Consider the following 25,557-nt stretch of genomic DNA (forward strand, 5'->3'; position numbering starts at 1 on the left):
CAGTTTCTGGATAACGGCGTTTACGAAAAGACCTTTTTGGAAGATAGAATTCAGAATCTCCTGGTGAAGAGGAAGACGATGCGTACCAGGAGAGTATGGCTGCTATGAGGTTGGTAATAGATACGGTAGGAGTTTTAGAAGGTTCCACCGAGCAGATTTCAGGTCAAGGCAAAAGTACCGAATAGTAGTTAGTAATTTCATTCACGATGGTTTACACATTTTATTTCAATATTGGTAGTTAGATGTATACTTAGGAGCTCTAAAACTAGATCAATAATTTACACCGTGATTCAGCTACCTCTCAGAGAAGCTACCAGTCCCTGTACATTTATTCTTATGGGAATTTGATAAGCAAGGGAACTATTGGTCTGAATAATGGGTCACCAATGCACTTTCAGCTTACCTGCATAAGCTTAAGCGGGGTAGCATTTACGCAGTGAGCGATTCACAAATTGTTTCTAAACTTTTGAACTCAAGTTGTATCTTCCTGTGCCACATCATGTCAGACCCGGAGGAGATCGCGGTCGAACAAGCGATCCTGGACAAGATTCAGGATGGCGACGTCGAACTGCCAAACCAGATGTTTAAAGTCGCCCATCGTCACTTCATTCGATATAGGAGACTCCAAAGGATGCCCGATCTTGACAAAGCAATCAGCATGGCTACCGAAGCTATCAAACTCACACCAAATGATCACCCAAATCGAACGGCGCGAATAATCAATCTCTCCGTCTACTGGCATGAGAAGTTCCCGGGGAGTGATTCGACAAATGTGCCAGGTCTTGAGGATTCTATCCAAGCTTCGAGGGACGCGATTGCTTCTCTCCCAGATACCTACCCACATCGAGGAACTCTGCTCGATCAACTGTCAACAAAGTTGGGGCTACTGTTCATGCAGACAAGAGAGGTCAGCGTGATTGAAGAGAACATTAAAATCCAGCGCGAGGCTATAGATGTGACACCAGTCAATCATCCAAAGCATCTGACATTTTTTGCTAACCTGGCCGCTCCCATTACTGCCCGATACCAAGCCCTTGGAAGAAGAGAAGATCTGGACGAAGCTGTCGATATCTGCCGTCAGGTAGTAGAACAAACCGAGAAGAACTCTCCTCATGCTCTCGGACGACTTGGCAATCTTTCCATCACCCTGAGTGATAGATTCGATGTACTCGGCGATATCAAAGACCTTGACGAAGCAATCGAAATTGTGAGACGGGCCATTGGTATGACCGAAGAAGGAAGTTTGGAACAAATGGCGCAGCTGAGTAACTATGGGAGATTTATTGGCGATCGATACCTCAGTACAGGGAATGTGGCTGATCTTGACGAGTCCATTCGTACCCTTCAAAAGGTTTGCGATCGTATTCAGGATGACGAGATCTTTTTTGACAGACCAAGATGTCTCACCAACCTTGGCATCCAGCTCAGTCGAAGGTACAGAAAGAAGGGAACTATTGCTGATTTGAAGAAGGCCATAGCCGTTTGCCGGAAGGCTTGCAAAGTGGTACCCAATGACGATCTGCAACGATGCTTCTCTAATTTGGCAATCACTCTGAAACATGAATACTTCCGAACCGACGACGCTAAAGTTCTGGATGAGGCTATTTATATGCAAAGAGAAGCGGTACGAACAGTTCCAGAGAACCATTCCGACTTAGCAGCTGCCGTTCATAACCTCGCTGCTCTTCTATGGACAAGGTTTTCCGCAAGAGACAAAATAGAGGATCTTGAAGAGGCTTTATCAAATGCAAGACAGGCTGTTAGCCTGACGCCGAAAGAGCATCTGAACAGAGCTGCGTATCTCAATACTCTGGCGATGCAGCTGCGTGATATGTCGAGAAAGACAGGCGTTGATAGCCACATGCACGAGGCTATTGACCATGGGCGAGCTGTACTTGAAGCGACACAGAAAGGCCACCCTGAGCAAGCCAACCGCTTGGTAGCTCAAGGTATTCGATACGGAGATCTCTTCTGGAAGGCAAATGTGCAGGAGTATCTTGCATCAGCCATCGAACACTTCGAGTCGGCATTGCATAGTTGTAATTGCCATGAAGATTGTCGAATTGGTGCTGCGAAGGAGCTCTTCAAGTACTACGCCGCCGTTCCCGACTGGGAGAAAGCATATAAAGCTGCTGAAATAGCTGTCGCTCTTATTCCCAAGCTGATCGCATCAACAACAAACAATGCTGATAAGCAAGATGTTTTGGTGCAGATCTACGGGGTGGCTTCTGATGCAGCGGCTGTTGCTATATCTGCAGGCAAGGGGGGATTTGCTGCGTTGAAGTTCCTGGAGCAAGGTCGTGGTATGCTAGCAGCATCGGTCGAAGAAACAAGAATCGAAGTCGGGCGTCTCGAGAAAGAACATCCCGTCTCAGCAAAGCGATTCACTGAGCTTCGGAGTGAAATTGAAACCTCGAAGGTTGTCACCGACTTGAATAATCTATCACCCAAAGACAAAACGCCGGCGTCGTTAGCAAATTGCCCGCAAACTCACAATGTTGACGCCCTGCTCGACGACATCCGCCATCATCCTGGGTTTGAGGATTTCCTGACTGCACCAACTGAAAATACTGTTAAGAATGCCGCCTCGCGCGGGCCGATTATTGTCATCAACGTCAGCCATCTCCGTCGAGACGCTATTCTCGTAGAGCGAGATCAAATTCGCAGCATTCCTTTGCCTCAGCTCACGATCCAAGACCTCAAGTCCAACAGCCAGGAGATCCACACTGCAAGTCCCAAGGTACTAGAGTGGCTTTGGGATACCATTGCGGAACCTGTACTGAATGCACTAGGGATCCATGGCAAGACGGCTCAAGGACCCGTGCAAAGGATTTGGTGGACACCAACAGGGATACTAAGTATATACCCTCTACATGCAGCTGGGAGACACTACAAAGGGTCGTCAGAAACGGTCATGGATCGAGCCATGTCATCATATAGCTCGTCTGTGAAGGCAATCGTCCGGAGTCGGGGCCGAGCGGGTTTGGATCGTCATCCTGAGGGGCTCGAACGTGCAGTACTGGTATCAATGGGCAGGACACCTGGACATAGTACACTTCCGTCAGCAGGAAAGGAGGTTACCATGTTGCGACCTATCTGTGAGTCCAAGGGATTTGACGTGGTTGAACCGAAACCTGTCAAAAAAGCTGTTGTTTCTGAGCTGCCGCAGTGCAAGATCTTCCACTTCGCCGGTCACGGTAGTACCAACGGACCTGACCCGTCCCAAAGCACCTTACTGCTAGAGGATTGGCAGAAAGACCCTCTTACAGTGTCGACTCTACTGGACATTAACATCCAGCAATATTCGCCATTTCTAGCATACCTCTCCGCTTGCGGCACTGGCCAGATCGCACACGAGAAATTCCTAGATGAAAGTATTCACCTAATCAGTGCATTTCAAGTTGCTGGGTTTCGTCATGTTATTGGGACTCTTTGGGAGGTTGGAGATGACATCAGTGTTGATGTTGCGCGGATAACATACGAAGCTATACAAGGTGGGGAGAAGGCTGATGAGTCTGTCTGTAAGGGACTACACAAGGCGATACTAAACTTGCGAGAGCAGTGGTTTGATGAACAAGCTCAAGCCTTGAGTCGCAAGAGGAAGGCCAGAACGGCTATTGAAGGTCGAACAAAAGGGCAAAGGGACCCACGAGACGTGGTTGCGGTAGACGATGAAGAAGACGAGGATGATGTTGTCAAGTTACCTCAATGGGTTCCTTACGTTCATTATGGAGTCTAGGATGCAGGAAAGCAGATGTTATTCTTTGCAGCAACTATTTCCGATGTTGACATAAGACAATTAGCAGCCAATTGGATGTGGATGACGTCAATGAAAAGAGACATGGCCCATTTGGGGGCACGGATGTCACAAGGTATACGTTGTGGCCGTGCTGTCAGCATGTGTAACATCGATACTCACCCTATACTAGCAGAATTCAAGTATAAGATGAGCAGTACAAGAGCGTTCGATGCGAATTAAACTAAAGACTGTCTTGAGAGTTAAAGGTTGTTTTACACATTGTGAGGAACTGATAATCCTACCACGTGTCAAATTGTGTGGAAAGTTAAATCTCTCAAATTAATAGTTTTAAGACTTTAGATAATTTGCCTAGTTACAAAATTTCATTCTGGAATTGGAGCCGCTGTGAAGGAATTCATGATTGTATCATATCACTTGCAGAGCTAATAAAAGAAAGGAACTTACTTTATTTACTATTTTTTTATTTTTTTTTACGAAAATTCTAATAAATGTTCAGTGTTATCAAAGAGGATTTATCTTCAAGTCAGGCTCTTGTCTTTTCCTCAGGAATTTGTTGCTTGTCGATCATTGGCTTGGCGGAATGAGTCAGCAAGTTCCGGCAATATCGGTCGCGACGCGTCTTTTTGGTCCCCGAAGCCAGTCCCGCCGTTGCACTTCTGAGCTTGTGGGACTCTATTATTAGCACAAGCTGCCTAAATTCTTACTCCAGATCTCCATAGGAACTGGCTCCACCTTCAACTGGTAAATTTGGTCGCCGAAAACGACACTAGCTCGCGCTGGTGCCTGGGCTAGTTTATTTTCTATAATATTGCTTACGTCCCCTTTTCATTTGATCTGGATCTCCAACTACATCCAATAACTTTCACCACAACCTCATTCTGTACTGCAAACGAGATGTCGGTGAGAAGAAGCTCCAGGCTTGCCAAGGCAGAGGCTACGGCACCAATTGAACCCGAGTTGGATCAGTCGCCATCACCTCCACAGCCCAAACCAAACAACAAGCGAAAGGCTACAGTATCAGCCCCTGCCCCAAAAGCAGCCAAGGTCGCCAAGAGAACCACAAAAACTGCATCTACAGTGAGCAAGAAGAAGGCAACAAAACAATCGCGCGACATTCCAAAAATGGATAGGCTCTCAAACTTATCTCCAGAAATGTTTTCCATGGTTTTCAACAATGTAAGTCTTCTACCTCGGGCCAATTAGCCTGCATTTAACGATGTCCAGATCAAAGACAAGGCCAGTCTTAATCGACTCGGCAAAACCTGTAAAACGTATCACTCGCTCACAGCCCCAGTGCTCTACGAGCGCATTTCGGTTGCTGCTATGTTTCACGCCCATATCGCAAAAGCCATCCGCACCTTGGAGCCTCACCTGACCATTCAACAAAGGAAGCAATTGAAGAAGGAGGGCACTTACAGGGGCCAAAAAGACCTTTACCCTACTGACCTCAAGCCCGATGAAACGCCTGCCTGTGCAGGATATGTAAAAGAACTTGTTGTGGGAGTTGTCCAGGCAGGCAAAAAGCATGATTACATCGTGCACCGCTACATTGAAGAGGCAATGAAGAACATGAAAAATGTTCAGGTGTTTGATGGTCCATGTTTCAATGAGTCAGTTCCCAGTCAAGGGGCTTTTTGCTCAAGGTTTTCAATTGACGCTAACCATTACTCATAGATCAATGGCAGAATCTCTGGCCGGGTACAAAAAGTTGCAAGCGTTATCTGTTGATATTAAACACCTTGACTTTCACCCGTTGCGTAAAATCAAAAACTTGCAACATCTAGCCATAAGTGCTGGTTACCAGACCGATACCGTCAGATCTCTCCTGCTGAATTCTAGATCCACGCTCAAGACTTTGGATGTAACCGGCGACTATATCAACTTTTTCAACAAATGGGACCAAGTCATAAAATCCAAGGATCAGAAGCATTATCTTACATCTCTCAAGTCCTTTACTATCTGCAGTTATAGTAGCGAATTTGATCGAGATCACATTCGGGCGCTGACGAAGGCGATTGACTTTGTTGGATTGCAGGAGCTGGTCTTCAAGTCTTTGCCTGATAGTTCGCCTGTGCTGTTCCGAGAACTAGTCAAGCTCTTCTCGAACGCAACTTCAGATTCCAGTGTACGCTTGCAAAGCTTGTCCCTCCATATGCCAGTTCGTGGATGGAGAGTATCCGACAGTGAGAGACAAGAGGCCACGGACCTCAAGTGCGAATTCCTATCGTCATTCAACACGCTGAAGACCCTAAATATTGACGATTATGGCCAATACAAACTCGAAGTTACCGAAAACCCGGAGCTTCCGAGCAACCTCCTACCCGCGATCCTCAAACACGAAAATCTGGAAAAGCTCAGTATTTCTTACAATGGCGTTATCAGCGGCTACCAAATACCATATCTAAAGCCAGCTACTGTTGCGACCCTACTTGACAATTTACCTCACCTGAGAGAAATTAATATCGCTCCAGAGGAAAAGGATCTGGTAAGAAGACCTTGTCCCACACAAAGTACAATTGCTAATATCCCACAATAGGATGGACTGGCCGAAGCCCTGTCACATGGTTCCAACCTTGAAGTTATCGAGTTCTGTTGCACAGACAGTTGGGCAAACTCTTACCTTTACGATAATAAAGATCCTACAAAGCCCCTGCTCCATGCTGTGCTCAAGGGCTTCCTCGCCAGAGCCATGGTCAGAGATGACGAGAAGTTCTGGTGGGAGGATCACTCCAAGGTTAGGCGTGTGACTGTGAACTGCCAGATCTACGAGGTCGCTTCAAAGTTCGGCAAGGGTGGCAAGGGAATTAGTAAGCCCGAGAAGTTCACGCTACCGGACTATCCTGGGCGGGAGGTCATGTTTCGAAACGTCACTGGACTTCGTCCTACTACGTTGCATGTCGGTCTTGATCCACATTTCACTTGGGTTGAGAAGGTTTCTAAAGACCTGGACTGAAAGGCCTCCACTCTTGGGTGCGACGAATTTTATTGTAGTGGTGGGGCAGATGAAAGGTGGAGAGGTGGAATTTGTTATTGCAGTTGACATAATTTATAAATGAATGTTTATTTACCGAGGAGAACAGACGTCTCCATCAATCCTGTACTGGAGTTTAGCGAGAAGAGTGCAGTAATATCCTTTAGTTCAGCCAGCCTCCTTTAACGAGAGCTAAGGCTTAGGTCCAGCACTGTCCAGAGCCGGGGCCGGGCTGGCACTGCATACGTCCACCGCCGCAAGACCAGCAGCCGTAGTTGCCAGCACACTGGCACTTTCCGGGGCTGCAGTCAGCATGAGGAGAGTAGCAGGGGAAGCAGTCGCATCGGGCTTCGAGGCCACGGAGGGCAAGGAGAGGCTGGAAGTCATTGGGTTAGCTTTCGAATTGATGGAGAGGGAATGATGATGAGAGAATGGAAGGAGAGAACTGGTTGAGAGGAATTGCGTACCTTGTCGATACCAGTGTAGGTGTAGCCACCGTCCTCGATAGTGGTAGTGTCGACAGCGGGGGTAGCCGCAACGCCGAGAGAGAGGATGAGGGAGACGAAGAATGTGGCCTTCATGGTTGTGGATAGTGATCGAGTGGCAATGAATAGACTGTTGAGTGAATGATGAGATGATTCGGTTTGAGAGTGAGCTTTGGGGTTCTTATAGAAGTTCAGTCGTCTTCAAAACTGCTTGTGCCTCTTCATCTGTTACCCAGACTCTGATCAACGGAATACTCGGACTATCGCTCGAAATCCGACTAGCTATGCTGCACTTTGCCTCATGCATTCGAATCCTTCGAAAGGCCTTGAGATAGGTCTAGATCTACTCTCACTGGCTATTGATGCTTTGATGACTTGTTCTTACAGCATAGGAAGGATTCAAGTGTTTCACAGTAGGCGATGATCTTATTGGTAGCCCCGTAAAAGGATCTGGGGACTTGAGAATAATGGAATCCGATGGGTCAATACTTCGCAGCATAGCCATAGAGGTATTCATGCACTAGTGTAAGCAGATCATTGCCTCAATATGTTTATCTGCTTTCGAACCTCTGTAACTAGGAACATCAGTTACTCAACAGGGACTAAAACATGGATCAGAGTTTGATGAACAAGTCCATCATACGCCGCAATTCGGACTCCTCATAACAAGTCGGGACCGAATGAATCCACATGTGATTTTCTGCCGGTGAGGGTAAAAGGACCGCGATGCTGCATCTTGTTCATGTGAATTGACGCCGGGCTAGAGCACAACAGGAAGGACCATATTTTTATCAGGGTCCTGCAAGTTGTATCTCCGTACTTTGCCACTCAAAGATATGCGCTGGCAGAGCATCGCCTGAACTCAATCCTCTCAGGAATCTCACAGTCCTTGAGGATTTGCACCTGTCCAGATCCACGAGCAGCTGGGACTTTTCGCTCAGAATGGGAGACGATAGGCCGATTCGGGCTCGGGTCGTCGCACAGACACAAAAAGTCCGAAGGCTTAGCGTCTTAATCCGGCATTCATAGCGCCGGCCCCTGTTATTTTTGAAAACATCTCCACTGTATCTTACAGACAGCACTAGGGCTGACAAGGCCGTACATTTGTTTGGGGGCCTTTGAAGATCTCTTTCTCCACGAAGGGTCGAGCTACGGACAATAGCCACGGCACGGTGCTCCGTACCTAGAGCAGTAGTTAGAGTTTCCACCAATTGACTCATCGGCGGCTGCTGATTTGTCTGGGTAATTTCTCAGGGACTATCCCTGCGGCCCGCGCCGCAGAAATTCCCATATACTAACTACATATGGGCAGACTCTAGATCGCCTCTGGCTTAGTGTTAACGATTACAGAGCTGTGCCTCTGGCAGAAGTGAGGGTTTTTGTTTGTAGACCGGACTTGGTCAATGCAATCTTTTACTAGTTTGACCGGACTCAGGAACGAATGTCCTTTGGAGTTTGGGGTCCATCTCACGTAAGACGGCAGTTGTAGGAAGGTGGCTACGTCGATGATCCCGTGCCTTAGTTGTCGCGCTTGGAATGTTTCATGTAACAGCAAAGCCTCAGTGATGTGGTCAGCTTCGGATCGCGGCATGGGCAGACACCACGGGATTGAGAGCACAGGGCTGTCGGAGTATCGGGACTCTTTAGCAGGTACCCATTTAGCCAGTCGGATACATTCTGCTCTGGACCCTTGTCCAAAGCGTAGCTCGATAAATGGATGTGATAGGTTGATTGAAATTCACGCTCTACCCTCATAGAGAAATGCTCGACAGGACAGGGAGAGGCCCAGGCATGCATATACGAGAAGGTAAGAGAATACAAGTAAAATACACAGGCCGTGTCTTCCGGACTTCACTGGTGGTTGATCCGGTTTACAGTTTAAGTGCATAAGTGACTTTATCGAATTCTCGTCTCTCGGTTTTATATGGCCATTTTTATCTGATGTCATCCGCGTATTTACTAAATCCTCCTACGCACTCAGCCACTTTATTCTCACTTCACCGCCTGCCATTACAGCATTACATTCGCTTCTCATGCCAGACCCACCTGTATCCCCTCACTTGACTAAATGACGTTCATATTTGCCTGACTGCAGTTTCCAAGTCGGCGTCTCGGAAATCGTTACCCGTAATCCGGCCAGCTTTGGGATTGAGGGTCTCTGGAGCTGGACAGTTTCCAAGTTAGTTGTGACATATATACAGAAGCAACTACGTCTGGGAACGAGTGATAGAATGCTTATTATCCTCCTCACTCTGGTACTCAATTATTACTAAGTCCAAAGGATGGAATTCGTGTTATTTTTCACTGAACATGGCATTCCCTCTATCGACTTCCTCTGGTTACTCTCTTTTTTTTTCAATTCACTTTTGAAAGTCGCCACTTAAAGTACACCTCCCACCTCCGTTGTTCTTGAGAAGCTGTTGGAAATGCTTCAAAGCAAATCGATGTGCAATCATGATCCCGGGTGGCTGTTAATACATAATCGTTCAAGCCGAGGTCTAATTGTGGGACTAGCAGCACTATTCGCTAGAACAAATCGGAAGTCCGACGGACAATAGGTAATTGATTGCTGACTGAGGTCCGAGAAACGAGGTGTCAGCAGCGGCACTGTAAACGATAAAGAAGAACCACACTCTCCACAAAACCTTCCGACTGGAAAGCGCCGCAGAGTGTTCTCGGATAACCGGAGTTGATGAATGCCCAGCGAAACCAAACCTTTTGATTAATCACAATTTTGATAAATGTTCTAAGGTATGAACATGACAAATTCATAAGGCGCACTCAATACAATTTCAGACAAAAACGAGCACACTCACGGGACCGCGTGCCAGATTGAACCCAGTGAAACGTTCCAGGGATAACTTATAGTTAGGTTAATTGAACCAAAAATACATCGCCAGTCGTTTGCAGGGAGCGGGCTAGTGAGATATCAATGGCTTCTATCCAGACCAAAGCTCTTGTTGGCCTTGCTCTCCTAGAGCCTTAAACGTACCCGATATTATGAATCGTATTTATTTGCCGAGCTTTAGTACTTCGGAGAGCTTGTCTGCCTCGTGTGAACACGGCGCGCAGAATCCTGCGTCCAAGGCTTTTATTAGAAGTCCACATTCTACAGTCAGCTGTGTGGCTGAGTTGCAGGTAGCGTGGTATTTTATTCACAAGCGACAGTTGCTGCAAATCCGGCCGATGGTGTAACCCGAGGAATAAGCTTACGCTAGCGCATGGTGAGTGATATGCCCCAAAGAAATCGTAAGGAATAGAAAGATATTTCCTAAAGGAGGTATAACATGCAATATCAAAACGTTTAAGGGAGCCGCCTGACTTTATATCTAGGAGACGGTAAGCAAGGATGTATGCTAGTTACTTTATCTGGATAGCAGAGCGTCTTATAAATTAAATTGGTAATAGCTTAGTTAAGTAGTTCTGTTTTATGTATTGTGACTTTGGCAAATATCTTTGTTAAAGTTACTGTGGAGGAATATAAAAAGGGAGGGAAGTTTGCTAAAGTTTCTAGCATCTAAATCTGCTCACTGTATTTTCGTTCGATCAAAATATTGCACCAACTTTACGAGACCTACGTGCCGGTTACAAAAATGCATTTCTTCCATTTCTCTTTACTTATTACAGCCGTGAGCCAGACAAGCATGGTAGCTTCGCAGCCGCTTGACGTCGCTCCACCTCTTGAAGATGGTGTCGCTCCACCTCCACCTCCTGACCCGACCGGCATAGTCCAGAAAATAGAAACCGACTTCCAGTCCCATCCCGAGCTCAACGGAGTTGTCATAGGAAAGGGACTGTACTCCTGTAATCACTATATGAAGCTATTCGACAAAGCTCGGGAAGGGTGCCTGTTGGTCGGGTGCGACGTCAACAAGAAGGTGTGTGATGCACATGCTTGTGTGACCATCGATGGCACTACGAATCAGGGCGTAGTCGGGCAGTTCAAGGGTTACCTGGACGACTTGAGGACTGTTATTGCCGGTTCATGCAAAGAAAACCACTCCAATGAATCTTACTGCACTCCTAGCGGAACTTGCAGTAACAACAACAGAGTTAAAGTTCAGATCCCCTCGTTTATCGGCTCCTCCACAGCTAAATATGGCGTTATCTTTGTTGCAAATTACAAAGTCACGTTCAGTGAGAAGCAAAAGAAGAGCTCATGCGATATCATCAAAGATCTGTTTAATGCGGGTCTCGGTACCCTACCAGGCGGAAGCCTTTTTGGTGCAACCTCAATTTTATGCGAGGACAACTAGCGCAGGGGAGGAAACTTACATTCCGAACAGCAGAAACAGTCCTTACGCTCCGCATGTTACGTTACAAAGCAACAGTCCTTACCTTCTTCAGTTCTATATAGCATTTGCAATCTCATGTCTTCCCACTCTGCATAAGCTTGTATCTAGGTTACGTCGCTATATAACGCATCTAGATCTTTGCGTCTTCCATCACAACTCTCATTCACTTCCCAGATTGTCAAGTCTAGAGACTGCTAAGACAGCCATGATAAAGCCCAAAGAAAAACAAAAATGTCAGACAGGCTCTGATGATTGGTTCAGTCCAGTAAAAACCCAACGAATCTCGGAAGCAATACGCCGAACGATCCGATTTTATGCGAATTCTAACGGCAAGTCCGTCAGTCTCGACAGACGCAGGGTCAATCGGTTATACCTTTCAAACCATCTAGTCATAGCTTAGAGAAAGTAACAGTCAACGAAAAGGACACCCCTGCACAATTTGTTTCTATATGAAGCACTGTTGGGCTGACGATCATTTGAATGAAACACGAAAGTCTGCAACGCATCTGTACTACAACGCTCCGTGCGTCTCGGTCATTACCGCTCAGGTACTGGGACCAACACAGTGGATCCTTTGGTTACCTGCCCGCATTTGTTAAGCTCTTAAATTGAAAGGCTTGTATTGTATCTGTACAACCAGCAGACCCCACTAACGGGTGGACTCTGGATGTTGGTCTAGCTGGTTGTTATTTCCACTCTTAAATGCCATGTTTTAGCGGCATCGAAACTTTCATCGCTATTAAATAACCGATCCCTCTGTAACTCGTAGTGTGGTAATTGTTTTACGTACTTCAACTGTGCTCCATCTGTTATTTTCATCAATGGATCATTGACCTGGTCACTGAACAGAAGTGGGGACAGATTAGATGGTTCAGTGGTCATACGATCCATGCGGTCACTAGAGTTTCAGAGGTATTCAAGCAACCAACTACCTCTATGCTTATGCTTATTAGTAGAGACAGCCCTCTCTCAGTCTCTTTTCCGTCGCTCCTCACAACCTTCTCCAACAGACATCATGAGCCCGCAGCCACCACTCAATCCAGCACCCGATCCCTTCCAAACACTGCCGCCCGAAGTGTTACACCTTATCGTCAGTCATTTCTGCGCTCACTGCTGTGGTGAATATGATCAACCCTTTAAGGTCAAATCCACGGTACAGGACACCACAACCCTGTACAACCTCTGTCTAGTCTCTCCTCACTTGAGAGACACTTCCCAAAAAATCTTGTTTCATTATTTCGGTGTGGAAAGCATTTGCCCTCTGTCGTTAGGGCATGGCTGGAAATGGCGATTAGAACCATTTCTCCGAACCGTTGCTTCTCGCCCAGATCTAGCTCGGTCAGTCAAGATCGTCGGTTTGCACTGGCGGTTACTTAACCAATTGAGCTTCAATGGAGGCAAAGTCATATTTGACCATTGTGCCAAGTCACTTGCCACCAGCGCATTCTCTGTATTCCTGGATTCTCGTAGCGACCAAGAATCACAAAGGAACACGATTCGACAATCATTTCTCCTTCGTGGGTCTCTTCCCAGAGGCGTAAGGCCGGGGCAATGGCTTCCTGTCGTGGCAAGTGAGCTTTTGGCTATGTTGTTAGCCTTACTGCCGAACATATCCTACTTGGGTGTCATGGAAGATGCTGAGTATTTTAGAAATCCTAGTATTCTGGAAGGTCGTGGTTGGCGGCTGGATGTTTCGGTTCCGACTCTGGATGCTCTTGGAATCGCCGGTGTTGGACTAAAAACACTTGAAAGCGATTACAGGATGGAGAAATTACTGACGCGCGCTACAAGTCTCGAGACATTTATTATGGGCGGGGATGTGGATGGCCCTGTTCCTGAAATGACGAGTCTTAAACATCTTCACATTCTGCGTTGGGGTAGACATTTCCCGACTACCGGCTATCTACTCAAATGCACGGGACAGTTGGAAACCTTATCCTATACAGCAGCAGAGCCTGACATCTCAACGGTTGTTCGATGTCTGGATCTTCCAAGGTTCCATGATAGCCTGGAGTCGATCCGGCTTGACTTCCGGTGCAAAAGTTCGGAGGAGGCGATACAGCCAATGCCAAGCTTGAAGCTATTCACTAAACTTAAGGCAATATTCTTACCCGCCCGTGCTATCTGGGGCTGCTATTCGTCCCGATTCGAGCCTCAATCACTTACCAACATCCTACCGCCCAGCATTGAGTCGCTTACACTTCTACACCACTATACCCCAACATCCTCCGGCCCTCTGTGCGAAGACATGTTGCGCCTCCTTGAGGCGAAGCCGACATCATTCACGCAACTAAGAACGATTATAAGCGACTCCACCCAGGTTTGCAATCCGACATTGATGGGCTTATTCAAGCAAGTCGGCGTTACTGTCATCTTCCAAGAACTCCCAAGATATACAAGAAGATATACAGGGCAGGAGGGTCACTATGAAGATGAAAGTCTGGAAACGCGCTACCCATGGCCTCACGAGATGTCACCAGATCCCGACTTGTAGAGTAACCACGGTAGTAAAGCATCGGGATCAGTTCCAAGATGAGATAGCGGTATGCCTCTGTCGCTCATCAACTGAAAGCAATACTATCGCTGCATTAACTATTTGTTGGATAGCAACCGTTCAAACATATAGAATACATTATTAACAGTGCTCACGGGCGAGAGCCTAATGATGGCCGATCTGTACTAGTCCTATCAAGTAACGTTTTATACCATGTCTGACCACCCTCCAACAGACTTTTCATCTCTTTTCCCTGCGCATAAGACGCCGCCGTCTTCCCATTCGTACACTTTGTTTTCGGATTCGCGCCATGCTCAAGCATGCATTTCACCAACTCAACATCTCCTCGCAACGTCGCAAATGCCAGTTCTGTCTTTCCCGAGGGGTCACTTATATCTGGGTTTGCCCCATGCTGCATGAGAAGAGCTACTAGTTCGTAACTTTGATCTCTGCATGCGCGGTGTAATGGTGTATATCTTTTAGAATTGTGTCTGTCGGGATTGGCGCCTCCTTGAAGAAGGACTTGGGCAATGGTGATGTCCTTGTTGGTCACGGCTAGATAGAGAGCTGGCTCGCCTACGGTAATCCCGTGGAGAGCTCCGCTTTGAACGAGGAGGCTGACTAGCTCGACGTCGCCAGCTGATGTGGCGAGCCACAGCGCGCTGCGTGACCTACCTCCACCACCAACATTTCCAGAGACCAAACCCGTCTGTAGAAGTAGCTTTGCACAAGACCTATGCCCATGGTAAACTGCATACCACAATGCTGATAGTCCGTCTGTATCCCGAGCATCGGGTTTGATCCTGTCGCTGGATAAAATGGATCTGATAACCGATTCTTGGCCTCCTTCTGCTGCATAGGAAAGTGCCGTTCGGCCCTGTTCGTCGACAAGCAGATCGGCTGTGTCTCTTCTGGTCATCAGCTGGCTGACCAGACGTTCGTGTCCTTCTCGAGCAGCGCGGGAGATCGCCAATCTGGCCTCAATAAACACGGTTTCGGACAGCCCGACGGGCATCTGAGCTAAGAGGAACCATACTCTTCCTTCGTCACCTAAGGCCGCGGCTTCAGACAAGGACAGGTTGGTATTGGCGAGATCCATTGTGTATGGTGGGGGTTTGTCTCCGTCCTTTTCCTGTCTAGACTTGCGAGCTGATGCTTGTACCTGCAATTTGATGCAAAGTGGTCTTGTGGGATATTGGATCAGGTTGAAAGTGTTCAGATCAATCCATTCAAACTGATCAGTAATGCATCTCTCGAAGTGATCCATTGTCAGATATGGATCTCGTAGATGAATCGCTATAAGCTTATCCCTCGTACCCATAGTTGTGCAACATAACACGCAAAGGCTGCGACCTGTAACATCCTGAGCGATGAGCGGGGCCTCCATGTGAACACCTTTGTTGGTTATGGTAAACGGACTGTTGTAAGGCGCAAATGGATTCCATGGAATGATGTTGCCCGAGTTCTTGAAGGCAGCTGGTGTTGGGGCAAGTAAGCCGCCTCGAGTAGTGGTAGACCTCCAAGCAAATAGACTGTGATCATCAGATGATCGCATGATTTCTTCCTGAAGTCTGTAAAAGGCCTTGTCGCCCTCGCCGTAGAGTAGCGGCATGTTGATTCCAAAGATACCCATCAGGGAGTATGCTCCGTCTTCTTTTCTTGTTGTTACCCGATCAGCTGCCCAAGACATTCTTTGTGCAATGCTAGTGTTTTCTAATTGATCGCTGTCACAAAGAATAGCTGCTGGTATGCTCGTCCTCTCAGACAAGACGTTAACAAGGCTTGCTTTTGTACCAAGCTCATGCCAGGTCTTATCGAAGAAGATCATTTCAGTCGGGGCAATTAGTTCCTGCAGCGTCCATCCTCGCGTATACCAGCGGCTATTTGAGATCTCAGAGATCGAGGACTCCGAGGAGACGTCTGCGAGATATACGTAACAGACATTCGCCTCTTGATAGTAACGATACATTGAATTGATCGCGTCAGACAGTTCGGCGCTACTTGCTTTGTCAATGCAGCAAGTATCATCCCAAATGTACTCAAAACCATTTTCTCTTGCTATAAGACAACAATTCTTGAGTTTTGCGTAGCCTTTCTTCAATTTGGCGGCATCGTGACCCATGTCGTGGAATAGGACTTCTTCTTGCTCCCATGTATGGGACAGGATCGCATAGTCGGGAATATCATCGTCGGTGAAGAATTCAAGCTCGATGGTTTTGGTGTTAACGAGGCGCATGGTGATGGTGCCTGTTGTTGTCTTATCATAAAATCGGTGGCGAGGCTGACATTTATTTGTAGTGCGCGATATCTAATCCCTGCACACTAGAACTACCTTCCGTAGTTAGCCAAATGGCGCGCTTCCCTGTAAACATGTGGTTAGTCGAAACTGCGGGGTAGTTAAAACAAGAAATCGCCGCTTGATAGTAAGACTGTTAATACGTCATTTGGAGGTGATCTAAAACAAGGCTTTCTATTCCCTGTGGGTGATTGTAAGTTACTTGTCCTGTATTAAAATGTGTGTACATCGCAACCGTCAAGATGCATACAAGATTTAATAAACTTATCAATATGACACCACGTATAAAATTCCAATCTAGATACCTAATCGTAGAACCACAACGCTCGGAGATCCGGTGCATGCACAAAAGTTGCCCTTTTATAATCATCCATGTTGGCGAACCACTCTGCGCAGACATCTGAAGCCGTTGCAAAAATATCCCCATACCTGTGTTTGTCCAGAAACCAGCCGCATTTTGAGTGGACATTCAGCATGCCTTCACTCACTAACGGCGTGTCGAAGTCTTCAGTCTCATCCCGGAGCCATGCGCGCAATGCATCCATCTGAAAATTGTCGGAGATCCAGGGATCGTTGACCTTCGTGCGGCGATAAGCTAGAAACTCTGCTTGGATCGTTGCCCAAAGAACTCCAATCATTTTGTTGGTGCACTTCATATTCGTATCCTCATGAAACCACTCCGAAAGCCCACATATTTGACTGTGATCATCTTCATCAAACAAATGGGGATCGCCCATGATAAGAGTATGCAACAAAGCGTCCCAGCCAGTCTGACAAGCATCCCTCCAACTCTCAACGACGCTAGCTGGAACAGACTGCATCAACTCAGCTGCTGTCAAAGCCCGATGGCGACAATGCCCAGTTCCAGATGACCCTATTATCTCTTCAACTGACACGTTCGCCCTCATAGTGACATCAACACCCATACTCATAAGACAGAGCAAGATGGCTATTGGGCCGAATAGAGTCTCCCCTACCAACCCTGACTGCACTAGGAAGAATGCAGTGACAACAAGGGCATGGATGGGACCTAACTTGAGTTCCATACCACATTCTGGACAGCGACGGAGGAAGAGGCCACTTAAGCAGTTTATGTCGGCAGACGATTTGGTTCCAAATACCACCATAGCGCAATGGCATACTGCCTGCACTGCGGAATGACAAAAGGGATGCTTCCATCTGGTAGGAACCCTAGCATATCCTTGCGCAAAGAGCTCGCGTACATCGGGACTATCAGCGTCCCACCTCCCACACATGTCTTTCTCCTCTCCGGGAAACCTGGAGAGTGCACCAAACTCGTGGCTCACGGTCTCTGGACGTACGCTTGTGTAAGAGCGTAGAACAGAAACTAGAAGGGAGTCAAGAATTGTGTGTCCCAACTCGTTCACATTGTGTCGAATCAGAAATGAGCGTGGGCATAAATCCGCTAGTGTCCCAAAAACTGTGCAACATGGGCCGCCTCCATTGAGAAACGAGGCTGCAAGATGGTGAGGATAGATTGTCTTGATCTCGTCGGGAAAATCCTCATCTTCATCATAATACTTGCACAAGTCAAATAGCAAGTCGCTGTTGCCGGCCATAATAGCCAATTTCCAGGCATCTAAATGCAAAGCAATGGGATTCTCAGTCAATGACTCAACGATAGTTTCATGTGAAAGAGGTAAGCTATCATTTCGAAGCTCTGTGAATTCTCCAGACGCGATGGCTGTGTGGAGAGAGTCCGCAAATGGAGTAGGTGTCGTATCCGTATCAGCTGGCTGATTTGGAAGAGGTTGGTATCGGACGTCTTTCACGTGGATGCACCACCGGCAAAGGGAGGTTGGAGGGTTTATAGGTTTTGCTCGAGATGGCGAGTCTGAAAGCAACGGACTCGAGGGATATTGGAGGAAAGCCGACGGTGTGAAGGCAGGTGGCGTAGGGATATCCACGATTGACCGTGGAGATCCCCAATTCTTCGCAGTAATGAAGCCATGCTCATGGAGGTAGTCAACACAGATCCTAAAACATTAACAGGTTAGTCTATTCTTAACAGACTCTAACGGAAGGGTAGTGGCGTGGACTTACCTTCGATCATCTTGGCTCATACTAACAATAAGATCTTTCAGACGTCCCTGAAGAAACAGACTTGTTCGATCATCTCTCGCTTTCTGGAGAAGAAGCTGCATGTTTGGAGACGGACCCACAACTTCACCTTGGGGGGATGTTGCATCAGACTCGTTGATTCTCAAGTAGCCAGGCGTTGCTGCCTGTGTCCCGTATGGAGAGGCGGCGTCTGGGATCTTGGGCAATACCGACACAAACGCAGCGTATGGCAGAGGCCAGGATGATAGCCTGGGTGGTTTGAGTAACTAGAATGGACAATGGAAAACGACAGAGAACGTACCATCCCGACTGTATGATCTCGGGTCGTGCAGAAGAAGAGCTGTCACCAAGATGTCGTTTGACTTGTTTTAGGTCGAGCGCCTGCTCGTCCGGACCTCGTTTGAGTGTAATTCTAGAGGTACTCATTCCGGCTCGAGAGCGTCTCCCTAAAGCAGCAGCGATCTCGTTGACCATAGCTTTGGTCAAGCGTCGATCGCTTACGCCCCATTTTCGGAATTTGTGTGGATATGTGTTTTCTCTACTCAGAAGACAATAAGTAAAAGTTGACAAAGGGCAATTACCAATCAACAACGGAACGCAGTCCCTGTAGGTCAAGAAGTAGGTTCAGACTTACGCTGCCCAGAAGTAATAGTACTCCTTCATAAAAGAGACAATCTGGGGGATCTTGAGTGGTTTGTTGTTCTTCCCGTAATTACCAGTATATAACTTGATGATTACTGGTTTGAGATGGTTCCACTGTTCATCGTGGCTAAGACGGAGGTATCGTCTGTCATCTGACTGTGGAAAGAGTTCCGGTGGGACGTTACACAACTCTGCTGTTACCTGGGACATGGCGGATGGTGTGATAATAAAAAGATGAATTGATGCTGACGTTGTAATTAAGATGAGAGAAAGTAGTGAGGGATGGGAATTGGCGCCGCCATTGCTGTTGCTTAAGTATTCAAAAGTCAGGCTGCAAAGGAAACGGCCTTTTGCGAACCACCAACAAGGCAGTCTGCTGTGTAACTTGTATCTGACTGACGCATCACACGAAAGTGGGCTTCCAAATCGTCACTGTCCAATAGCATTCTCAGAACTAAGACCATTGGAATTTGAGAACGCCTCAACCACACTGACCGCTCATAGTTGAGGCTCGGCCAGGGGGCTAATGACAATCATCGGTGGGTTCACAAAACGTCACTGGCCTATCAAACTCGTCGACAAAGCCAACAGCCAATCCTGCCACCACTCGTCAGAGCCAGCGGCGTTTCCATGCGCCTGAAACACATCTGCCCAGTTTTGGGAGTCTTCGAGTAGTGTGCCTGTGTAAGCGGATTTGGGTCGTCTCAAGCGTCGAGGACAAGGTGTATGCGGAGAAAACTCTGTATCGGGTGGGCGGATTGCCGCATGATGCAGATGCGGCAAGTCCAAGTACTATGACCGACGTCGCAAATCTGACAGATCAAGGCTGGCTAGACTGGGTATGATGAAGGTATTAAAGAGGGGCTACAAATCATCAGTGACCTATCAAGTGCATTGACATAACGTCGCTAGCCAATTGGTATACCGGATTAACTTTGGACGTTGTATCGGAAAGAACGGAAGCATTTATTTTTGAGTCTAGACACGCACAACATGCCGTCGCAGTTCCATTTCCGCTTCCCGTAAACTTAAAAAACAGGACCCACGTAATATACAGGGATATGCGCCTGAGCTAATCGTCAGGGGCCAATGACAATCGTTCCAAATTAAAATGGTGACTAGATGGTGTGAGACATGAAAGAGGGGGACGGAAAAGGACAACCCAATACAACAGGGAAGAAGGATTTTGCCCGCACCAGAAAATAAGTATCTGTTCCAGGAAGAAAGCACAGATGGGTTTGCTTGTAGCTGGGGATTATACGCCTGCTCTGTGTCAGACGATTTATAAAAAGAAGAGGTTGATCCCACCAGACCTTCTCTTTCTCGTCTCATCTCAGTCTCTTCCTCCAAGCTCAACAACACCACAGAGTCCAAACCTCTTAGTCACTCAGAATCACCTTCGTAACCATGCCTTCAAAGACGTAAGTCTAGCAGTCCCTGTCCTCGCATTACATGCTGTACTGATCATGGTCGTCCACACAGGGTAACATCTGATACTACAAGCACCAATGCAACCTATGGCTCGACAGAGGCAGCTTCCAACAAACAGACTGATACCTCGTTCCATGTTCCCGCCGGTTCTTGCTACGCTGCAGGCGAGACTAAGCACGAGAAGAAGGTCCGACAAAATGAAATGTTGATTGGTGTCGGCTCGCACTTTACCAACTGTAAGTTTTTGATATCTCCATTTTCACAAGCCCATTCACTCAGGACCTTTTGTTCTTTACGTGCAACTCATTGAAAGCTTTCTGCTAACATTTGCCTCTACTAGTTCAGCCGCAGGAGCGCTCCCAGCTATAAGTAGCTTGTAGGCTTTATAAAGTGGGGCCTGTTATTGCAATTTAGGGTAGCGTTATACAGTTATTACAACTAATAGATAAAACATTTGGCACTTGGGCGATCAAGACAATACGAGTTTTCATAATTAATTTACCAAGTGCTCGGATCGTAACACGGTAATCATCATTTCTAGGCATAATAGTAACTCCTCGTCTCACAGAGGCCAGTATCCTGGCAATAATTCTTGAGACCTGTTAATGAAGAACAACATTATTTGTAATGATGATTCAATATGAAGACTAGAGCTAGGTAGCCATAGACGTGCTCACAATGGCTCAGAAGCGGAAACTCCTATGCTGTCGACTAATATACATACATATCAAACCCAGGACTCATATCGACACAGAAGTCGGCTTGCCCATGGGCCGCTTGCAGCGCCTGTGGATCTCACCCTCGAGCCGATTTATTGCATCACTTCATGCCCGTGTCAACTCTGTCGATCTTGAAGCCACCAGGGACCCTCTTCTGAAAGAAGCCATCAGCATCGTACTTCTGCGACACCTGTCTGATATGATGCGTGTTAGCCTGGCCGTAAGAGCCCTGTGGATCCTGCTGTGCATCGGCGTAGGCTAGATAGACCCAGTCCTCCGAGAGACCAAGCGACTTTGCGTGAGCGATGATCTTTTCATTCAAAGCCACAGACAGTTGATAGATCAGGGCGACATCTTGATCGGAATACTGGCCCCCGAAGAGAATCGCCCCGACGGCCGCAATAACTCTGTCGCGATTATTCCGCTCGAGTCCCAACATATTACCGCCCTTCGAGACACTGTAGTCAGCGACTCGAGATGGCAGCGGCTGAAGGTCGAAAATGGTGCTGAAGTTCGATGGGTTCACCTTCTGCTTGATGTCCTTGACGAATCCATTGTACTTATCGACGATGAAGCGCAGGATTCGGGGATCGTTGGCGACAGTTATAGGTCCAGCGCCAATAGTTCTAAGGCAAAGTCAGTTATGTCCGTCTTTGTATCCAAGATTGAGCTGGTTGGCACAACTTACCGCATTTCATCGCTCAGCGACGACCCATGGGCGGACTCAGCGAGAGACATTGCCTTTGCGGGAATTTGACGAAGGGTTGGAATTTTCCTCACGCTGTCAAACGCCGAGGAGTTCAAATTGTTCGCCGTGTTGACCTCCGTCAGCGTGATGACCGTGGAGTCACTAGCTTGATCGTAGTTGAACGCCGTAAGCAAGTAGTTATCCTCGAAAGACTGATCAAGGTTTGTAAAGCCCACAACCGCCTTCAAAGCCTCGTCAAGATGCTCCATACTAATCATTGTTGTTGCCTTCGTGATGTTTTGGGCTGGAAAAGCCTCCATGTCGAATCTGGTCACAATGCCAAAGTTTGCACCACCTCCTTTCAATGCCTTCCAAAGATCTCCATGTGAGTGACGGTTTGCATGAATAATGGAGCCATTAGCAAGCACCACCTCATAGTTGACCACACTGTCACAAGCAAACGCCCGCTTGGAGGTGTACCACGAGACGCCGCCACCGAGGACTACTCCTCCTACACCCACAACGCCTTCTCTTCCACCCATTACACTGACATCGTGCTCGAGGAGATCCGCGTAAACGTCCCCCCATCGGGCCCCTGTGCCAACACTTGCGATGTTCGTCTCCTTATTGTAGGTGCTTGCATTGATCTGGGTCAGATCAATCGTAACTCCAGTATCGATGTTGTTCAAATGGTCAGTCCCATGTCCGCCACTGCGGACGGCGATATGCCAGTCTCCGCCTCCATTACCAGCATCACGAAGTGCGACAATAGTTTGGGACACCTCCTCGGCCGTGGTTGGGAGGACAAAGCAGAATGGACTCTTGCGAGTGTCTGGCACCCAGGAGCCGTTCCCCAAGGTCGGGTAGAGTGGCGAGTTTGCGAGGCGACCAAGGTGGGAAAGATTCGCCTGGATCGATGCATCGCACAATTTTACAAGTAAAATGCGAGGAGGGATATCAACCTTGGTAGATGAAATATACGTTTGACTCCTTTTCATATACGAAGCCAATGACATCCCGACCTATCAGTCAGTCTAAAGAAGCATCGGATAGCTCAGTTCCATTAAAGAATAAACATAAAATACATATACGAACAACCAGACACATCAAGAGGAACTCCTGGTCTATTTCTTCCACGCTCTTGATGGTCATGCCTACCCACGGAACTAACAACAGAACTGTTCAGAAAACCGTTGACACGCTTGCCTTGGGTGTACGTGGTAACCGTCAACGGCATAGCAATCGAAGGGCATTCCGGTAACAATCATCTTCTCAGTAGTAATGTACAGGTTTTGAAGGATAATGCGTTGTCAACGTCCGTCATCAAATCTGGAATGTTGGAAATGTGGGTGGTCTCCCATCTCAGATTGATTTCTGGTCGTGACATTGCTGACGCGAGCGACTTTCACAGCGCTCTGGTTTCAACACTAACTGTAACTACCACGGTGGCGTTGTAAGTTGCAGCTAGATACTAGAAATCTAAGATTTGTAGTATTATAGAACCCAATCCTATTAATAGTAGATTAGATATTAAAGTGCCTCTTAAGTATTTATAAAATCTTAACACAAGTTACTTACCAAACTAGTAATTTCTGCTTCTATAAAGTTTGAAATATTATAGTTAATAGTAGCTCTATTTTATTAAAGAATAACATAATTAGCATAGTAACAAAAGTAATTGCAGCGATTGCATAATGCATACCTGTCGCAGTAGTCAAGTGATAACGCAATAGTGGCAAGATCCTTGCGGCAGCTGGGGTTGTCCTTAAGTGTCAATTCTAACACATGATAGAAGAGATTGACATCTAAACTGCTCGAGTTTGTATACCTTGAGCATAAGAAGCTCAAAGCATGGTTGAGCAAACCGTCAGCTGGCAGAGTTCTCAGATACTCCTCTTGGCGTGATGCCTCATTTGTATCGGAGTCTTCTCGAATCCAGGATGGGTGGAAGTAATTCTCCCCATCTTTGATGATTTCCCAGGCCAGAAGGCCATATGAGAAAGATTCACATAGAACCAACTGGTCCGACGGTATCTCTCCGTATCCGCGGACTTCGGGTGCGCTATAAAGAGCTGCCCCAGGATATACAGTCTGACGTCGGGATGACAATCCAAATACAGATTGAGTAAAGTTTGAAACTTTTGCGATCCAGGACCCATCATTGCTTGGATGGGGAAAGACGAGAGTGTTGACAAGGTTGATGTCGCCGTGTGCTATGTTAGCGGCATGAAGTGTATGCAATCCGGATGCAATGTCGATAGCGAAGTTGCGTTTCTGAGTCAGGAATACCCCGTCATTGTGTTTAAGGAAGTCTCGAAGGGTCCCTTGTTCGGCATAGAAGGTAAAAAAAGTCGGTATTTGGTCCTCGCTCCAGTCCCACTGTGAATTGCCAATGCTGCTGTTGTCGCAGCGCAAGATGACAGTGCTTATCACTCTGACCTCTTCCAAAATCTTCTCTTCATCGCCAGTGGGACTTCTTGCCCTTTTCTTCACAGCGTATAGAGCCTTTTTGTGCCGATACAATGAGGCTTCGGACATACCGCCCCTGTTGGCGAGTTCAATACAGGAAGATCGGTCGACTAGGGGGTGGAAACTATGTTCGTGCATCTCGTCTGATGCTGTTTTCGATCGGAAATGATCACCGCCTGGAAAGACTTGTGCAGTCATATCACTAGCTAAAATGCAGCAAGAGTTTGAGCAGGGAAGAAGGGACAATATGCTGCCGTAAATTAGCAAAGAAATTAAGAGTAAGAAGAGTGATTGTAATTGACTCCTCCACTAGCGAATACGTGAGCATTAAATACACTGTCCGATTACGTGTAATCAAGCTTCAAAGGCACATTTCAAAACAAAACAAAAAGAAAAAGATTCTCAAAACAAAACAAAGGGCAATGGAACGAAGCTTCAAGTATTACTAATTTAAAAACTTTTGCCTGCCCCTTTTTAAAACAGAGTTTGAGAATATTCTCTTTAACAATCTTATAGCATAACTTAGATGACCCTTTGGGGATAGACGTTTCCTGCCTAACAGCTATAGAGGGATTCTCCCATCGTTTTAACAAGATTATTGAGAATCTAGCTTCCTCTAATTCAACGTTGACCCATCGGGCAGGTCAAGTCGCGGGCTCAATTCAATTGGTGTCGCCTACAGCCACTGAACTCTAAGTACTGCCAGCACAATGACTTACGTACAGTAAGTCGATGAACCCCGTACCAACATTATAGTCTTATTCAAACGGTCCAGTTGATGGCCGCCTGTATGTCACCTGCCAATTTTAACAGGCAAAGTATGTTTCACTACGATAGTCTTCTATCATATCAGATCGGTCATTGAGACCAGGCAGCAAGGTTTTGAGGCAGATGACCAACACGACGGATGCATTACGAGTAAATTTTGGTGGCAGAGAAGTCATGGCTGTTAACCTGTTTCAGGAGATTTAAACATGGGATGTGGGAAAATAACGGAACAAACCGAAAATAAAGAGCGGAGTAAAGACTCCGGCTGTTGGTAAGTGCACTGATTGGCCAGCCACAATCCAATGTGTTATAGGACCATTGACTGATGCTGCATCAAATGTGTTTATAGGGCACGCATCTACAATGCCTGTGCGGTCAGACAAGAGAAAAGGCTCCTTGTTCTGAATACCATAGGGGAATAGAGATTTAGTGGGCTTCCTCTAGAAACCCGTCTTTA

At 47.0% G+C, this 25,557-nt stretch overlaps 9 protein-coding genes across 9 annotated transcripts; 5 read left to right on the top strand and 4 right to left on the bottom strand.

Annotated features, from left to right (window-relative positions):
• Window positions 1-499: 499 nt before the first annotated feature.
• On the top strand, window positions 500-4,054 carry B0J16DRAFT_301670 (CHAT domain-containing protein; the record flags this gene model as incomplete). Its single annotated transcript, XM_046124611.1, has 1 exon — window positions 500-4,054. One exon carries the CDS (start codon window positions 500-502, stop codon window positions 3,737-3,739), a length of 3,240 nt encoding a protein of 1,079 aa, XP_045983957.1. The 3' UTR covers window positions 3,740-4,054.
• Window positions 4,055-4,603: 549 nt separating this feature from the next.
• Window positions 4,604-6,781, top strand: B0J16DRAFT_283923 (uncharacterized protein). The gene is made up of 4 exons (XM_046124004.1): window positions 4,604-4,936; window positions 4,985-5,370; window positions 5,435-6,245; window positions 6,297-6,781. The coding sequence occupies exons 1-4, from the start codon at window positions 4,655-4,657 to the stop codon at window positions 6,711-6,713; spliced, it is 1,896 nt and encodes a 631-aa protein (XP_045983958.1). The 5' UTR covers window positions 4,604-4,654; the 3' UTR covers window positions 6,714-6,781.
• B0J16DRAFT_283924 (uncharacterized protein) lies at window positions 6,782-7,372 on the bottom strand. Its single transcript, XM_046124005.1, has 2 exons — window positions 7,199-7,372; window positions 6,782-7,107 (listed from the first exon to the last, which is right to left on the bottom strand). The coding sequence occupies exons 1-2, from the start codon at window positions 7,310-7,312 to the stop codon at window positions 6,931-6,933; spliced, it is 291 nt and encodes a 96-aa protein (XP_045983959.1). The 5' UTR covers window positions 7,313-7,372; the 3' UTR covers window positions 6,782-6,930.
• Window positions 7,373-10,860: 3,488 nt separating this feature from the next.
• Window positions 10,861-11,472, top strand: B0J16DRAFT_381928 (uncharacterized protein; the record flags this gene model as incomplete). Its single annotated transcript, XM_046131196.1, has 1 exon — window positions 10,861-11,472. One exon carries the CDS (start codon window positions 10,861-10,863, stop codon window positions 11,470-11,472), a length of 612 nt encoding a protein of 203 aa, XP_045983960.1.
• A 1,054-nt stretch (window positions 11,473-12,526) lies between these two features.
• Window positions 12,527-14,005, top strand: B0J16DRAFT_396203 (uncharacterized protein; the record flags this gene model as incomplete). Its single annotated transcript, XM_046132249.1, has 1 exon — window positions 12,527-14,005. The coding sequence occupies one exon, from the start codon at window positions 12,527-12,529 to the stop codon at window positions 14,003-14,005; it is 1,479 nt and encodes a 492-aa protein (XP_045983961.1).
• Window positions 14,006-14,092: 87 nt separating this feature from the next.
• Window positions 14,093-16,249, bottom strand: B0J16DRAFT_336407 (ankyrin repeat-containing domain protein). Its single transcript, XM_046127215.1, has one exon. The coding sequence runs from the start codon at window positions 16,239-16,241 to the stop codon at window positions 14,157-14,159; it is 2,085 nt and encodes a 694-aa protein (XP_045983962.1). The 5' UTR covers window positions 16,242-16,249; the 3' UTR covers window positions 14,093-14,156.
• Window positions 16,250-16,606: 357 nt separating this feature from the next.
• B0J16DRAFT_412567 (uncharacterized protein) lies at window positions 16,607-19,235 on the bottom strand (the record flags this gene model as incomplete). The annotated part of the gene is made up of 4 exons (XM_046133324.1): window positions 16,607-18,299; window positions 18,366-18,632; window positions 18,685-18,921; window positions 19,018-19,235. 4 exons carry the CDS (start codon window positions 19,233-19,235, stop codon window positions 16,607-16,609), a joined length of 2,415 nt encoding a protein of 804 aa, XP_045983963.1.
• A 981-nt stretch (window positions 19,236-20,216) lies between these two features.
• B0J16DRAFT_87834 (uncharacterized protein) lies at window positions 20,217-20,890 on the top strand. The gene is made up of 3 exons (XM_046134620.1): window positions 20,217-20,446; window positions 20,508-20,692; window positions 20,797-20,890. The coding sequence occupies exons 1-3, from the start codon at window positions 20,433-20,435 to the stop codon at window positions 20,823-20,825; spliced, it is 228 nt and encodes a 75-aa protein (XP_045983964.1). The 5' UTR covers window positions 20,217-20,432; the 3' UTR covers window positions 20,826-20,890.
• A 385-nt stretch (window positions 20,891-21,275) lies between these two features.
• B0J16DRAFT_264420 (FAD binding domain-containing protein) lies at window positions 21,276-22,861 on the bottom strand (the record flags this gene model as incomplete). Its single annotated transcript, XM_046123356.1, has 2 exons — window positions 21,276-21,801; window positions 21,864-22,861. The coding sequence occupies 2 exons, from the start codon at window positions 22,859-22,861 to the stop codon at window positions 21,276-21,278; spliced, it is 1,524 nt and encodes a 507-aa protein (XP_045983965.1).
• Between the last annotated feature and the right edge of the window lie 2,696 nt (window positions 22,862-25,557).

The sequence above is a fragment of the Fusarium flagelliforme genome, assembly GCF_020744385.1.
Source record: "Fusarium flagelliforme strain FIESC 12 MPI-CAGE-AA-0113 chromosome Unknown B0J16scaffold_3, whole genome shotgun sequence".
In the NCBI taxonomy this organism is placed as follows: domain Eukaryota; kingdom Fungi; phylum Ascomycota; class Sordariomycetes; order Hypocreales; family Nectriaceae; genus Fusarium; species Fusarium flagelliforme.

Excerpts from the sequence above, each read along its gene's own strand:
- B0J16DRAFT_283924 (XM_046124005.1), bottom strand. The coding sequence starts at position 7,312 with ATGAAGGCCACATTCTTCGTCTCCCTCATCCTCTCTCTCGGCGTTGCG. Across the intron at positions 7,108-7,198 it reads CCTACACTGGTATCGACAAG|CCTCTCCTTGCCCTCCGTGG; the intron begins GTACGCAATTCC and ends AATGACTTCCAG.
- B0J16DRAFT_283923 (XM_046124004.1), top strand. The coding sequence starts at position 4,655 with ATGTCGGTGAGAAGAAGCTCCAGGCTTGCCAAGGCAGAGGCTACGGCA. Across the intron at positions 4,937-4,984 it reads TTTCCATGGTTTTCAACAAT|ATCAAAGACAAGGCCAGTCT; the intron begins GTAAGTCTTCTA and ends AACGATGTCCAG. Across the intron at positions 5,371-5,434 it reads GATGGTCCATGTTTCAATGA|ATCAATGGCAGAATCTCTGG; the intron begins GTCAGTTCCCAG and ends CATTACTCATAG.
- B0J16DRAFT_87834 (XM_046134620.1), top strand. Across the intron at positions 20,693-20,796 it reads CGGCTCGCACTTTACCAACT|TTCAGCCGCAGGAGCGCTCC; the intron begins GTAAGTTTTTGA and ends TGCCTCTACTAG.
- B0J16DRAFT_336407 (XM_046127215.1), bottom strand. The coding sequence starts at position 16,241 with ATGCGCCTCGTTAACACCAAAACCATCGAGCTTGAATTCTTCACCGAC.